This window comes from Chinchilla lanigera, unplaced genomic scaffold (genome assembly GCF_000276665.1).
Source record: "Chinchilla lanigera isolate Chin_1 unplaced genomic scaffold, ChiLan1.0 scaffold00022, whole genome shotgun sequence".
NCBI classification, from domain to species: domain Eukaryota; kingdom Metazoa; phylum Chordata; class Mammalia; order Rodentia; family Chinchillidae; genus Chinchilla; species Chinchilla lanigera.
In genome coordinates, this window is record NW_004955423.1 from 2,290,384 (window position 1) to 2,307,559 (window position 17,176).

Here is a 17,176-nt window from a genome sequence, read left to right on the forward strand (position 1 = left end):
ACTCAGGCATGTTACTTAAATACTGAAAAAAACAACTTTGATTACTCCTTGTGATCTTTAGGTAGTTATTTTCCAAGAACATGGAAATTGTTTACTTAGAGTTAAAACTAAGTAAGTCATGTATAGTTGGAGAAGACATACTGCCCACTAAATCCAAGGCTTAGAATATGTAAACCCTTTGAAGATAGAATTAAATGTGTTGATGCATATTTAAAATCATGTAAATAAATGTTAGCAATTACTTTTTAATATGTTTGTTGAATGATGGAGCACTAGTCCAAAGAGTCCCAAAGCAAAAAATGTAAAAGCATGATTCATAAAAAAAGAGCTAAAATGAACACACCAAGAAAGGGTACACTTGTACACATATATATGTATACAGAGAATTAAAATTCAGTAACCCCCTCAGTTGCCCCATGTACTCACTTTCATATTAATATTTACTGCTAGCTTATTGCAGGCACAATTCCAAAATATCCCTAGCATGAAATGTAAAATGCAAAATGATTAAGGAAATCAATGGGTGTAAGACAGAAAAGGTTTTCCCACTGCCTTTGAACAAGGACAGATGGCGCTCTCTGGATAGATAACCAAAACAGAGATGCAGGAAACCCTATCCCTTTTTTTTGTTTTGTTTTTGTTTTTTCATAATGTAGTTGAGATTTGAGGCACTCTTGATTCACAATCTCCTGGATCTGAACTGTTGAGAAAACTGAGCTTTCTTTTTTTCCCCAAATACTCAGCTACAATGTAAACCATCTCAACCTGAGTGTGAATATTATTCAAATATTAACTTTATATAAACACACACAAGCATACCAAGTTTTTTATTGTTAAATTACTAGGGTACCATATGCAGAGCAAAAGGGGGTAGAGGGAATGATTTACTTGTGCATTCCTACTTTAAATTCTTGAATAATAAGTGAACAAATGATCAGGGAGGAAAGGAAAACTGAGGTAAGGGTTTCCTCATGAATCTTCTAATTTTTCTAATAATTATAGAAAACATGCTCAAAAACTTTAGAAAAACACTTTTTCTACATGTGACATCATATTAATAAACTATGTCTACCTCAATAAACTGGAAAACTTCCTCAGTATTAAGGTCAGTTTATATCTGTCTACTGCAATTATAATTTAGATATAATATAGACATCAAAAAATATAGGGATGGCACAGTTTAAATTTTCCAAATTGTTAAGACTTTTAATGCTGAGTTTCTAGCTCCAGAATTGTCCATTCTCCTTGAGGTGAACAATCTTCAGAGGAAAAACTAGCCATGGTAATACTTGGTGAGGAATTATCAAGTGGAGATGATAGTTCACTCCATCTGTTCAAAGTGTCAACATGTGCTATACCCTGAGGTTTTGAGCTGTCTCGTGCTAAAAGGAGAGTTTGATTGATTAAATACTGTGCCAAATTTAGGTCTTCAGGAAGAGAATTTGTAAAATTTAAGTTTGAATCCTGTTCAGAGAGCAGCTGCTTTAGTAGTGTCCAATCTTGTTTTGCAAAGTGTTGACTATCTTCAAAATCCGTATCTGTTACATGTGTTTCAGATTCCATTTTCTGCTCAAATGCTTCTGTTAGATCCATCTCATATATTGGAGAGAGGGTTTTTGAAGGTCGATGGTCATACATGCGGGTTTGTGCCAGTGTGTCACAATCATCTATGTCTCCTGAAATAATTCATAATACTATACAATGTAAAAATTGCACATGTCGGTACCCCTCAGAGTTTTGTAGAACAATATTAATACAATATAACAACGATAGCCCCCTCAAAAAAAGCCACAAAATGGGAAAAATAACATTTATACAAAATTGACAAAATTTTTGAGGCATTTCTTTTCCTATATGAAAAAACTCAAGGGTAATTATTTAGCAGCAAAATCAACATAGGCAACTAACAATAATTCTCCATGCTTTAATTTGAAAGCTTATGATACAGAAAGTAACACAAATATTTAACCATAAACATAGGAAGTGCACATATATCTAATTCACTACAATAGAAATTTAAGGAGAAAAAAATTATTTGATGGTAACTTTTAAAATAAGTCAATTCTGAAAGGGGGAAATACATTTCATCTAAAGGTTTATTTCTAGATTGCACATGCAAAGGAGGATGCAAGCAAGGACAAACAAACAAAAAGTACAACTTTTAAAGATCTATCCTTATGAGTTTGCTGAATAGGGATATATTGATCATTATCTTATTATGAAACACAATAGTTGCTCAGTCAGCTACTACTGCATACTTCAAATGTGGGTCCTTAGTCTGTATTATTATAATAAGGATGACAAAAACACATAACAATTAGACAGAAAAGCATCTAAGCATATGAAATAAGCCTGGGCTTTTTTCATATAGTATCATTACCTCTAAATATAATCTCTTTTAGGAAATGTAAATTTTTACTTGAAAAATTTAGAATAGAATTGTATTGATCCTGAAAGCTTACTCTCTGTAAAATGTATATAAATTGTAATATCTAGTTGTTAAAATAGTTCAATGCTTTTAGTTACATATTACTGTAGTTATTGCACAGCCCTCTTAGATATACTAGCAAGTCCATAAATCATATCTAATGTATAATAAAATTTCTAATAGTCAAGAATTATGCTAAATTAAATATAAATAACTAAGTAATAACAAACTAAGTTTTTCTCTTTGTTCCTTCATGTAAACTCTCCTAGAAGGTCAGCTCTAATAAACAACCAAAATTTTTACTAGTTAGTAATTTTTACTAGGATTTTACAAAAACAATAAATACTGGATCATTAGTACTTTTCGTATTATTAAGAAATTTTAATATTCATCTAAATTTGATACCACTGCTCAAGTAACTGTTCTACCTAAAATATAACGTTCAGGGTTACATACAACTTTAAGATTCTATAAATGTATTTTCTTATGCATTTAGCATTTCTATTTCTGTACATTACCTGCAGATAAAGCAATATTAGCTTTCTCAGTAGCTGTAGAATGGCTTTCTCTCACTTGACCTTCCTGAGGAAGAATGTGACTCTGAAGGGAGTCTAGAGATTTTGCAGAGGTGTTCTTTGGTATCTCAGAATTGGGTTCTCTTTGATGAAGCGCCAAATGACACGGTCTTCCTTGAGATTTTATATCACTATCCATGAATTTGTTGCACTGCTGAAAGTCATTATCCATATCTCTTCCACTGTGTACTTTTTCATCTTCTAGAAAAAGTTGTCCGTCTCTTTTGGATAGGACATCTAATGTGTTCTTTTTGTCTGTGGCTGTAGTGTTCTGTTTATCTTTTCTTGAAGAGTCAATGCTACTAAGACCCACGGGAGTGCTTTCAGTTTTATATGTACTATTGCCTTTACCTTGTTGTTTACATTTTAAAATACTATCTTCACTTCCTTGGGGAAATCTTGGATAATAGGTCCTTTCATGATGTTCATGAGAAACACCATCAAAAACATCAGAAGGTGAAAAACAATCTACAGAAGGCTGAAAGGGAGCATGAACTTCCCCTTCATCAGATCCCAGTTCTTCACACTCATCAACTGAAAGTAAAACTGATCTTTTAAACTTTTTAGTTGCAGAAAATTCACGACTTTCATTTTCGGTTCCATCTTCAAAAGCTAGGTTAATTATTCCCTGAAACTGCTGAGGAGATGGATTAATCACAGAGAAATTTTCTACAGCATTTTCAGCTTCAGATCTTTCATCTTCTGTTTCATCTGCTGAAGAAGAAACCTGATCTATTTCCTGAGTAAACTGGATAGTGCCTCGCGGAATGTTTTCTTTCTCTCTAGGGCGGACTACTGTAGATCGTGACCAAATTTCTGGCCTTTTCCTAGGAATCTCATCATCACTTGTTGAATTAACTTGGAAAAGATCATGATTACTTTGCTTTTTCAGTTTTACTTCTATTCTTAAATTACTATCATATATTTTTAATTCTTCAGGAGTACTGGTATCGCTGCTACTTCTTCCAACAAAGTCACGGCACAGCACGGTGCCACATTTAGAAACACCTCTGTCGTTTGACCCGTCATCATCCTGGGACCCTCCGGCATCATAGTCTTCAGATCTAGGCTTTATGTCATCGGAGGATGTGGTAGCGCTGCCGGTGTCGGACTCAGGACTCTCTCCTGCAGGCAGCATGCTGGTATTCAAATTCCAGGCACCTGTGAATGGGACTTCTAGAGTGTCAAGGTTCTCTGGAGTTTCTGACTTTTCCATATTTTTAGCAAAAGTTTTTCCTGACAGTTGTTTTGAATCGGTGGCAGCATGTTTGTCTTCCTTCACAGCAGAGTCATCAAACAATTGATTAGGAATTGTCGTTTCTCCTATATGAATTTTAGATTTTCTGTCATCCTGAACAGAATTTAAGGTATCATTTGTCCTTTCAGGAACACAAGATAAAGCTTCTTTCATACATTCCAAGTTCGATTTTTTGTTTGTATCTTTTTTCTCTGCTTGTTTCTCTCTATCTGATATTAAATGAATTTGCTTTGCGTTTGTTGAATCTAAATCACAAACTGGATTAGAGTTTAAGGAGTTTTCATTTATATTCGAAACTGTGGATTTTAGAGCAGTGATGCTATAAAACTTTGAATCTGTATCACTCCCACCAGAATGGCTGTATGTTTTAGTTGCATTGCAATGATTTATGTCTTTGTGACTGGGAAATTTGGTTTCATTTTTATCTGAACAAATCTGCTTTACTTTCAGTTCATGTTTCATTGATTTATCCAGCTTCGAAATATTTTGGCATTCTGACACCAACTTAGCTTTTTCTTGACTGCTTAATAGTTTTTGTGGGTCAGGTCTACATGATGACTGGAAGGCTTCTGTATCACTGATTTCAGATGTGAGATTAACTAGAGACCCATGAGGTTTTTGTTCAGAAACACTGTCTTTGTTGTTATTATCAGGTATATCATGAAGGATACTTTTTTGGGGAACAGGTGATTCACTTTTTAAATGTTTTTGCGAAGACTGAGGTTTCAGTATGACTTGTCCAGTAAGCGTTTTTTGTTTTGAATATTTATTATTCAGAGTTTCACCCATCTTTGGCTGATTTAGGTTTTTAGGTATTGATACCAGTTTTGTATTAGCCTTAGGAGTATTTATATGTCCTTGCTTAACAATTTTTCTCTTGGATGTTTGTTTATCTGTAGTTATACTGTGCTCCAGCTTCGTCACATTTTCACCTGACTGTTTTGAAGAGACTGAAGATTTTACTGAATGTGGTGACTCTCCTTCAGATCCTAAGAAAAGAAAGTTCAGAAATAATACTCTCCAATTCTGAGTGGAATTCAGTATGTTTTAAATTATTTTAGGAAAATAAAATCAATTTAAAAATGAAAGGGTAACATCGATGATCAAATGGACAATGACAGATTAGGAATCAGTCATATGATAAAGATGATTAAAACTACAGAGGGAAGTTAGGGGTATAGCTCAATGGTAGAGCTCTTGCCTAAAATTTATGAGGCACTGAGTTTGATTTCCAACACCAGTCCCCTTTTCTCCCTTTCTCCCTCCCTCTTATTCCAGGGTTTTAGTAGAACTTATTTGAATAGGATCTCTCTTTCCCAAGTAAAAGGCCTAGATCCTCATGCAAAAATTGGATTTGCATAAATACATGAGAGTGAAAAATCTGATTTTTTATACCAAAGAAGGAAGAAAGGTCTTCCCTTGAAGTCTCTCTCTCATTTTTTTTCTCTTTGGGAGGGGGGCTGTGTTCTGCACAGCTAAGAAGGTGAATCAAATTAAACAAACAAAAAAAAAGTTAAAATTGTTAGAGTTGTTTTATTCAAACATGATAAAACCATTTTACTTCTTATAACCATGAATCATTGAGGTTAACAACTTAGATCTGCTGTGGAAACCAGAACTGCTAGCTACCGGGCACAGCGGATTAAGTTTGGGAATCCATTTATTTATGCTTCTTAAAGTCTTAGAGATGATATTTTGGGTATTCAAATCTACCACATAGAACGATGATTTTTTTTTACAGTGCTAGAAATTGAACCCAGGACTTCGTGCATGCTAGGTAAGCATTCTACTACTGAGATATAAGCCCATCAAATACTTCTAGATGATAAATTTTTATCTATTATTAGGATATGAGTAACTTTTCTCTGCCATATTTTTAAATTGGCTTTCAGTATTAATTCATAAATACATAAAGATGTTTTTATGAAATACAAACTGCTCTTACATATGTGAATGCTTAACGAATTAAGAAAAATAATTTTTTAAATCACTTATGCACTCTAGTACTCTTAGATCACTGAAAGACAGTGGGTACATCAGATTTTGAAGGGAAAATTCTTTCTCCCTACATATTATGGCTGTCTGAACTATCACTTAATTTTTTTTTTTTTTTTTTGTTTTTTTGTTTTTTTGGTTTTTCTCCGGTACCAGGAACCAAACTCACGACCTTGCGCTTGCCAGGCAGGTGCTTTGCCGCTGAGCTAAATCCCCAGCCCTCACTTAATTTTTTTAATCTTATAACTTGAGAATTTACTTATTTTGCAGTGCTTGGGATGAAACTTATGCATACTACACCAATGTTCTACCACTGAGCCACACACCACCCCTCATATCATTATTTTAAAAATTCTTTAATGCTGGATTTTTAGATGTAATTCCTAGAGTTATCAATGAAGAACATAGGCATATTCCCTATATTCTCTATGAAAGGACCTAAAATGCAAGTAAACCAGTGATTCCCTTAATTATTTCAACTAGTAACTCCCTTAATTATTTCTACCACAAAGGACAATAAACCCCGCAAATACCAAAATATTTCTCTAAAAGTAAAAGTCCAAACTCTCATCTCTGTCATGTGAAACAAATGTAAAATAAAAAAGGGTTATGTTTTATTCCTCTGCTACTGAAGTTTCAAGCTAGAGTTTTGGTCAATCAACTTACATAAGAAAATAATACTCATGATACCCAGGACTATTTTGACTTACCTTGAGTTTTAGCAAGATTAGATGGGGCACTCTTTGTCCTTTGCTGTCCACTGCCATTACTTCTTTTCTTCAAAACTGCCTGTGGTACCGGATCACTACACCTTTTGCCACTGACTTTCTTTAGTATACTAAGAAAAATGATTGCATTCAATATTACAGTAAGATTCCAAAACATCAACATTTAAGAGTACAGGCCAAGTATGATAAAGCAATGCATAATCATGTGCCATAAACATAAAGGGAGATAACCTTCTAATACACTACACTAATCATCATTTTGCATTGACTTTTTAATAAGAAAATCATTTTAAAGCCAGGCATGGTGGCACACACCTGTAATCCCAGCACTTGGGAGGCTGACACAGGGGGCTCGCCACGTGTTTGAGGCCAGGCTGAGGTACATTAGTGAATTCAAGGCCAGTTTGAACTACAAAGCGAGACCTTCTCTCAAAAAAAAAAAAGAAAATCGTTTTAAAATATCACTATATAAATATATTGAATTTCTTCACTAAGGTACTTCAGCAATATTTAGCTAGAAATTAGTACATACAGTAAGTCCCTGACTTACAAACGTTCTTGTTGCAAACTTTCACAGGTATACATATGACTCACAGGCATACTGTATACTCCTTACTTTGATGGATTGAGAATGAATTCGATTTATGAACAAGTTCTCCTAGAATGGACCTCATTCATAAGTTAGGGACTTACTGTAATTACTGTAACTTTCAGAGAAAGTTAGCATACAGATAAAAGAATGAATGAAGACCTACCTATTATTTATATTATTGTCTTGTTCACGAATGCTTTTTTTATTGGCAGTCCCATTGGTAACTCTTGAAATAGGCCGAGATTTTACTGCTATAAATTAAGAAAAAGTCAGTCATGACACAGAATACATTAAATATATAACAATTCGCTATAAATTTACTGATTAGATACTATTAACAAAATTAAGTATCAAAGTGGGTAGGACTGTTCTCCCTCACTTTGCACAAATAGACATGAATAAATATCTTTTGGCATTTAAAAAGAAATCAGTGTCCAAGGGTCATTTTTTCTAGGAACTTTAAATGTCAGGAGCTATTAAAATTAGAACGTAGAAGTAAGGGTATAGCTCAGTAGTAGAACAACTGCCTAGCTTGTGAGGCACTATGTTCAGTCCTCAACAGCAAAAATCAGAGTGCTAAAACCCACCTACAGAAGAAGTTTTGACACCATCTACACTGTTTTTCACTGTCTGTCCTGAAGAATCATAAAAGGATAGCTTCTGACCAGAAGACTTCTCTTCTCCTATTGATCCATTTTGTTTTGGTTCATTCAGACATTCAGTGGAAGTTAGTAATTCCATACTTGAACTCGCAGATCTGCTGGAGGGTCCTGTGATGCTGAGGCATGGAGAATCTTTACCTGTCACTTTTTTTAAAGGCTTTACTTTGGGTTGCACATTTAGGTTTCCAGTGAGCACCTTGGGTCTGGCACCTGCAACTTGCCCTTCCTGATTTCTTACTCCTTTTCCATTTAATGAATCTTTCTGTCCAACTGGTGCTGCTGTTCTTTCCACAACTTTCGGTGACAAGTTTTCCAACTTTGCATTATCATTATTTTCTGTTTTGGGCTTTGTTACAGTTTTGGAATTTCCAGAAATGTTTTTTTCCCCAGTTTTCAATCCTTTTGTAACCTTTGATGCTATTTTTGTACCATCCTTTTCCTTTAAATCATGATGGTTTAAAGTTTTATTTATACTATTTCTATTAGCATTTGATGAATGTCCAGATGCTCCTAATCCATCTGATTTCATCTTTTGATTAGTAGAGAGATAACTCCAACACTCTTTCTTGTTATTTTCTCTCCAAGATTTGTTTTTTAAAACACCAGAATCAGAAATGTGTCTCCTTTGCTACAAAGAAGAAAAAAAAATTTTTAACTTGCCTTAAGTTTTTGACATATAATACTTAAGTGAGCCATATTTTCAGAAGAAAAAATAGCAAAATTCATATTTAAGGTGATTAAAAACTTGAATTGTCTTTGACCATTTAGATCAAAACTTTGCATCTTGAATCATATATCTTAATTCTGACATACAGCATTAAATGTTTATTTAAAAGGCATACTATTTTAATTTACAAAGTTATGGCAAAGATTAAAACTTAAAGGTTCAGAATGTCTTGAATACATAACAACATCCAAGAATTTTTAAGGGCTCATTTCCAGATTCCATGCTAACCTATTTTCATATATCATTTCACTTAATCCTGACAATAGTTCTATGAAATCACTCCTGTAGCTATTACTTTTCTAAACAAGAAACAGGATTAAAGAACATGTGTAACTTACCCAAAATCACATACTATTAAGGGATAGAATTAGGACTTGAGTTCATGATTTATTGCCTCAATGCAATAGTCATCTAAATGGTATAATCTGAAGGACATTATAAAGATTTTCACCCAAAATTCTCTCTTCAGCCTATCTCAAGTATCAGAAATTTTATCTTTAAAGAATTAATCCTCTGTTGTAGCACAGTTTATTTCTTGAAGTCCTCATTGAAAAAAAAAAAAAAAACTTCAAGGAAACACAATACATTACATCTGATAAGACCGGCTTTTCAAAGAACAAGATGGTAGTCCAGCATTGGCTATCTGATAAATGGAGAAAAAAACAGAAGGATACTGAAGACAAATGCAACTACTTTATCATCTTTCCTAGACCCAATATTGACTGAAGAGGTATTTTAAAGGTTGGTAGGAATTTTAGAATAAAAAGTAAGACCACAATGTCTTTTTTGTAAATATATAAATGCTTTTTTTTTTTCTTTTGCAAAGCTACATGAAAATGTAGAGGTAAGAGGTACTGGTTCTATCCAAAACCCTTGGCACTATGCTCATTATATACCAGGGACTTGAGAAGATGCTGATGATTGCTGGTGAAACTGAGCATGTAACTGACACACAGATCAAAATCTAATTATTTTTCTATATGAAAAATTTCTATAATTACATTAAAACTGCCTAAGTTAAATGGGAATGCAGATAACAGATAAAATTATTTATTAATAAAAACAAAATGTTCGCTAAATTGGCGTTGAAGGAATCACTACATTATTGTCCTGGATTTGGCTCTAATGGACCTAGGATATTTAAGAAGTTATTAACAGCTCTGGGCTTTAAATTATTTATGTTTGTAGAGTGGAGGATGGTCTTCTTCCGAGCAGCATTCTAGGATTCTAATAGATAATAAATGTGAAGTCAAGATTTGAACTCTGCTAGTTTTATATCCAGTATCCATTTCAGTATACCACTGCCTCCCTAGGGACACTTATTATCCTGCATCCTTTCTGCTGTTGTTAATTGAAAAAGCACTTAGAAAATCTTTAAGTCAGGAATTTAGGAAGAACAATGAGAATTTGTCCTATTTTCTTGTGAGGCAAGGAAAGAGGAAAGACCTAGCTGATCACAGAGGAAATGAAGGTAGATATGCTAATTCTTAAAAAAAAAAACAAACCTAAAGAGATTATAGCGAATTAAGCACATTTAAAAAATGTCCTTAGATACCACTTCTAGAGGTAACAGTACTTTAAAGGGGTGCAGAGGAAGCATACTAGTGTTCCACAGTTTAATAATTAGAGATTTGGGGTGAGATAATTCAAAGTGTTTTTTACTGTAGTGTTTCTCAGTATTTTTAAGGTTTATTATGATATGTAGTAATTCTCAAACTTAGTTGATGCTACATGTTCTTTGGTGGAAAATATGATGTAGCTAGTATACTGTAAAACACATTCTAGCAAAGTCCTAGGAGATATACTTGCAAAAAAGCCCCATGTCTCATAATTTCTCAAGTAAGTCATTTAGAGTTTGACCCCTGCTTTAAGCCATGAAAGCTCAGTTATGGCGTGGGGTGTGTTAATTTCTATCTACTGAATGATAAGGAATGAAAACAGGACTCCCTATTCCACTCTACAAGGGCAGTACATTCTTTGCATTCCAAACTGAAACTCTAATGTATATTTCTATATCATCATTGTAATGCACACAGTACGTTAGTATAATTTTATACTTCCAATATATTACTGATTATATGAGCAGCTATAAGTTAGCTTTGAACTCTAACCATTATTAATAACATTTTAGGAGAAGAAAAATGTATTTTAGTTTATAACAAATGCATCAAATAACAAGTATATGTGGTTAAGAAGCACATGGCACAATTTATCATATTAAATTTTAAAGCATATAGTGCAGTAATGTTAACTACATGCACTTTTTTGTACAACAGATCTCTACAATCTTTGCATGTTGCAAAACTTAGACTGTGTACCCTCTTAAAAACAATTCTCCAGGCTGGTGTGGTGGTGCACACCTATAATCCCAGCACTTGGGAAGCTGAGTCAGGAGGATGGTTGTGAGTTTGAAGCTAGCCTGGGCTACAAAGTGAATTAAAGGCCAACCTGAATTACATAGCAAGACCCTGTCTCAAACAAAACAAGACAAAACAATACAAAACAAGACAAAACAAAACACCTGTCCTTTTCCATACCTGACCTCACCCCTAGTCCCTGGCAATCACTATTCTATTTTGTAACTACCTCAGATAACTTTTACAATGAAACAACCCTATTCTTGGTACTAACTGCTTTTTTTTCCACACCAAATAACATGTAAAGTAATTAGAAAAATAAGCACTGAATTAGGTCTAGAATTTTAAAGATTTCCTAACCTACTGGAATGGCTCCAATACATTACTTGCCAAAAATGTTTTCAAGGATATAAAAAAGGTAGATACTTTCATGCCAGCTGGATATAAAAAATTCGTATCAACCAGACATGGTGACACATGTCTGTAATTCCAGCTACTCAAGAGGATAGGGCAGGAGATCAAAAGTTCAAGGTCAGCCTAGGCAATTTAGTGAGAACCTGCCTCAAGATAAAAAAAATAAAAAGAACTCAGTAATCCCTGGATTTAATCCTTAGTAGTACAGAGAAAGTATTAACTATTCACTTTTAAAAGATTCAAAGTTACTTCTATCAATAATTAGCTTTAATTAATAAACAGATTTTAAAATATAGTGAAATAGAAAATAATAACATTTGATATATTTTCTCATTTGGACCTATAAAATTTAGAAAGTTTACCTGAGAGCTACTGAAGATAGGCTTTTTGCCAAGTCTTCGGTCATCACCTTTGTCAAATGCAGCTGTAGAAAGAACCGGCAATTTATTTTTATGGGAAGCATTACTATAGAACTATGAAAAAACACAAAGCTAGCAGCAAAAGGTTATATAGTATTTTGAAGGAAATTTTAAAAAATCCATCTAGTACACAAAAACAATTCCTTGTTTTATTTTAGAATTTTTAAGAAAGAATCTAGTCCCTATGATTTTGTTTTTAAAATTACTAAATAAACTCAAAGAATCTCAAATAAAAAATTATTATATATATAAAAACTCAGAATTTTCTCAAACTGTACATTTTTAACTGATTTTATTTAGTTTCCCAAATTTCAAAAAATTAGAAATTATGGCTGATGTAATATTTTACTACCAATTAAATATGAGAAAATACTTATACTAAGAACTATAAAAATATTCCATTGAAATTAAAGGTATTTTCTGGCTTTGCAGGTGTATCATGAGGAAAAAAGAAAAAAGAGAAAAACTTAGGACTTTTGAAAATAAAACAAGGAACAATCCTCAAACTCATCATTCTTTTTCCAAATAAATAAAAATTCATTTTATAAGTTATGTCTACAAGAAATACAATTTAATTAATGTATTTCTTTCTTTTGTAGATTATGGGACTTAAGATGCATTTTTCCAAAATTTGACTTTTTAAAAAAAACAGCTAATAAAATATATTAAATTATCTGTAACTCTATCACGCATCTTTCACAACCTATATTCTATAGAGGTATGTGCTGTAAGACAAAGTAAGATCCTCGAAATGGCATTGTAAAGACTGATTTACAGTAATCAAATATCTATACAATATATAGTAAGGCATTAATAAAAATTTCTCAAGGTCAGTAACTCAATAGAACATAAGAAATGTTACAACAAAGACAACCCAGGACTTGGGTTTTGTAATGTAGTAATTAGCATAAGTCAGGATTCATTATAATTCAACATATTTAAGATTTTAAAATATTACGCTGATTAATAAAATGAAAAGTTCTTTGTGATAATTATCTGTATTATCAATGACATTTTGTTTAGGTATGTATGTATGTATGTGTATTTACATGTAGTTTTTTAATCAGCACTTTGAAGAATTAAAGAAACTAAAATTCAACTTAAATATGAAATCTTCTAAAATAGAGAAAAACAAAGTTTGCTACCAATCAGAAGTGAACTGAAGGACACCTATTCCAGGAGTGCTGTTGTTATTTTATTTCCTGATAGTGTTCAGATTTTGTAGTAAACTACCATCCAAAAATCAGCACAGAAATAGTCACAAGCAAAAATATTCCAATTTTTAAAGATTTTTTTGTTGTTGTTTAAAAAATGAGAAGTGATCTCCACATCTAGCTGCACTATCATGTTATACTTATAATGCAAGATAAGGCAGCTTACATTTTGATTATTCCACTAAACAAAATACCAGTATATTATCAAGAATATATTTTTATCACATATGGGTTCCATGTTGTATAGTACAAAAATATTTACTTCATAAAACATGGTCTTTTAGCTGTAAATGTTTTTAAAGGTATACTTGCTGAATATGCCAGTATTTTTTCCAAAGCACCTGCTTTAACCCAAAAATAGTCATGAAGCCATTTTTAGTTCCACACCCTCAAATTTTATTTTGATATTATGGAAACAGACATATATTCTGAGCAATATACATCTGTTTAATGCTAATGTTTCAGATGGTACCTATTAAATGTCAGAGACCACTCTGCAGCTCCTAAGGGACACTCCACAATAGCACAGACCACATCACTGAACCAATCAATTGTGAAATAAAGCCGTCTAATCTAGGCTAACCCATAAGAAAGGGTATCTGATGAAAAGATGGAAAAGCTTTATGGCAAAATATATTTTAAAAGGGGAAAAAGTACATTTTGTAATCTATTCTGTGTGAATTTTTTTTATACTTTCACCTCTTCACAAGAATGCTTTTAAGCAAATTTTGCTGGAATATTGTTGCTATATACAGGAGGATTAAAAATTGATATGAACATATAAAGGAAGTGAGTTTCATTTTCTAAGAAAGGGAAAAAACATGATTTATTAAAACTGCCTACCATACTGTCACTAGTTTTGATTAGCATTCTATTACTGAACAGAAGCACACAAATGTTAATCTCTCTGCTTATCGGAACACCCTCAAATATCTGTTGTTACAAAGATCACACAATGAGAATTAAAAGAAATACCTGCTTGAATTTTCTGTTGATCATCTGTGCTTATCAGCTTCCAGCTTTCTGTGTGTCGGACAGCATAGAAAGACTGAACCAGGAAGATCCACAGCTTATCACGCAGAGCCTGGATCTTGCACGTAAAACCCTGTGTTCAAGCAACAAATCAGCAGCTGGTGAGAACACATTGTCATAGCAACCAGTCATTATTCCTTTCCGAATCTACTTACTCCTAAGCTAGATCAATGATGTCATCAGTTAGATTTTTAAAATTGCTGGGTACAAGTTATTTATGAAGATTTACTAATTAGAATTTTATAGTGAATGTGAAGTTAAATCTTACCCTTTCCACCGAACATTATTTTAAAGCAACAGTAGCCTTTATATGAATATCTTCCACAGTCTTTTAAAGTCATCTATGACATTACAAGGTCAAATACTCTATGCAATAGTATTAAGTATGCTAAAATTTTTCTTCTTACATAATAAACATGGTACTACTTTATAATTAGTATGCTATTATGGATTAATTGCATTTAAAAATAATATGGTATCTAAATTGCTTTTTCCTTGTCAATCTAAAAAGGAATTAAGAATTTATTATAAAAACGATTAAAATTCTCAATATACATTTTATATCTGAAAATTTAATCCAGTGATGAGAAATATTAGTTATATTGTGCCAAATAATATTGCTATCAAAAACTATGTGTATTGTGAGCTAAAATGCCAAATTCCCAACTTTTATAGAAAGTCCATTTGAAGAAAAATGGCATTGAAAATTTTTTATTACGAAAAATTCCAAACACACACAAGGTAAAGACCATAATCACCGCTAGGTGCCCACTGCCTAGTTTCAGAGAGCAATGCAACATTTAAAATGCACATGCAATTTACAACCCTAAAATGCTACAGATATAACAATATTTTAATGAGTGATTTTACATTCAGTACCATTTCCTTTGTGCTTTCACAGTTCAACAGTGCATCCAGAGCCATAAGAAGAGAGCAACTATTTTCAGTGGTAATATTTTCCTCAACTGCTTTTAAAATTTTGTCCAACAGATCAGCAGTGCTGCTCATTGCTTGTGACTATGAAACACAGAAACTGCTATTTAATAAAAATTCATTAAAATGTACAACAAATATAAAAGTTTGGCATAGTAGCAAAATAGTCATCATAACTATCTGAAGTCAAACAGAAATCATATATATGTACCTTGAAACTATTAATGTTAAGCAAAATAAGTCAGACACAAGAGGTTAAATATTGCATGGTTTCTCTTACATGAGAAATACAAAGTATGAGTAACTTAAAGGGCAAAGTAGAAGATAGATACGGAGGTAGTCCTCCTGGAGAGGGGCAGGGGAGCTAGGAGGTAGGAAGTGGGGAGGAATTGGAGGGAAAGGGGAAGTAAAAAGGATTAAGATGCGATATGTACATCTTCCAATTCCCCGTGATCAGTGGATTTATGTATTGTGAATACGTACTAAGAAAAAAGAAATCGTATTTCCGGTTTTCCTTTGTTAAAAAATCTGTGTATACACAAATACACATATAGACAAATATACTGTTTTTGAGAGCTAATATAGCCCTGATAACAAAACCTAGAAATAATCAGTTTTAGAGAAAGTAATTCCTGCTAAGATAGGGACTATAATTGTAATAATGACCAAAGCATTATATTTACAATTTTGGTTTGTAAAATGTGGTAATGCTGATTGAGAGCTAGTGTTGGCAAGAACTACAGTGTGCCTTGCCAGGACACTCACACCTGTCCCTCCTGTTTTCCTTATCTTGTGAGCCAAAACTCCTGTCCATCACTGCTCTAAATCTGATGCAAATATGCCATCTGCTATGGAATTTATTTAAATCATACTAACTAAATCAAAGGCAGTCTGCATTTATCTTATGTGATTAAAATCAGAACACAAAGATGGGACTAAGTATAAGAAATGATTTTAAATGTAGTACCTGTAGGAGAAGAGTAAAGTTTTCACTCTGAATGATCTTGGAGAAGTTCTCTACAATAAACACAATGCACGCTTCTTGGAGCTGAGATGCCATGGTCAGTGCCGCTTCTGTCCACTTCACTCTGGGTAAACTGATGACCAGCCTGTCGCTTTCCATCAGGAGGAAAGCAGCATTCTTATTATTCTTTCAATTTAAAAAAATATTGGAAAGAAAAGTTAGGTGCTATTACTGCTCATGAAATAACTTTCTAAGCAATTAAATATTTTTGCTTTCTTGTGCTATTTATATCTTACAAAAAACAGAAGTCCAGGTAGCTAATATTTTTGTCATCAATTTTAGCTATAAAATTTACTCATTTGTTCAGAGTTATCCAAAAGGGTAAATTTTGAGCTGGGAGTAAACCACCCTTAAAATGTTATAAAAATAAACCTGAGAACAACATTGTAAAAAAAATTATAAATTCACTTCACTACTGAATTAATTTGTGTGCCTACCAATGTCATCCATGACAGCATGACTACATTAATATGGGCTTACTAGTGTAATCTTTTTTGACTATAACATATACATTTATTATTGCAAATTCAGAAAGGCTAAAAATCACATATAATGCCCAGTGGCTTTCTTCCTCTTCTGTAATGACTAAGATTCTATTTTTTTGCACTTGTTAATTTAATAATGATTCATTTTTATACCACAGTAAGAAATGTTCACAAATATTGATTTCTATAGAATGACAATTCAGGAAAACCACGTGCTTGAACATACAGGAAAAGATGGCAAATTATAAATTAATTTATCCTATTCATGTTTGATTTCTAGCTATTAAAACCGTGCTGATTAAATAACAAAGTAACGAATATATAGTTACCAGA

The 17,176-nt window shown here is 32.8% G+C and overlaps 1 protein-coding gene across 4 annotated transcripts in view; it reads right to left on the reverse strand.

Annotated features, from left to right (window-relative positions):
• Nucleotides 1-808: 808 nt before the first annotated feature.
• The window catches only part of Kiaa1107 (KIAA1107 ortholog), an 88,365-nt gene continuing 71,997 nt past the window's right edge, over nt 809-17,176 (reverse strand). For 2 of the 4 annotated variants that reach the window (XM_005385055.2, XM_013514537.1), the window contains exons 10-18: nt 16,302-16,484; nt 15,281-15,418; nt 14,345-14,474; nt 12,099-12,160; nt 8,164-8,866; nt 7,740-7,827; nt 6,967-7,094; nt 2,947-5,250; nt 809-1,676 (exon numbers count right to left, since the gene is read on the reverse strand). In XM_005385055.2, the coding sequence (XP_005385112.1) occupies nt 1,207-1,676; nt 2,947-5,250; nt 6,967-7,094; nt 7,740-7,827; nt 8,164-8,866; nt 12,099-12,160; nt 14,345-14,474; nt 15,281-15,418; nt 16,302-16,484 (4,206 nt within the window). In that variant the 3' untranslated portion in view covers nt 809-1,206. The remainder of the gene's footprint in view (nt 1,677-2,946; nt 5,251-6,966; nt 7,095-7,739; nt 7,828-8,163; nt 8,867-12,098; nt 12,161-14,344; nt 14,475-15,280; nt 15,419-16,301; nt 16,485-17,176) is intronic. The other 2 variants (XM_005385056.2, XM_013514536.1) reach the window with 2 other exon arrangements.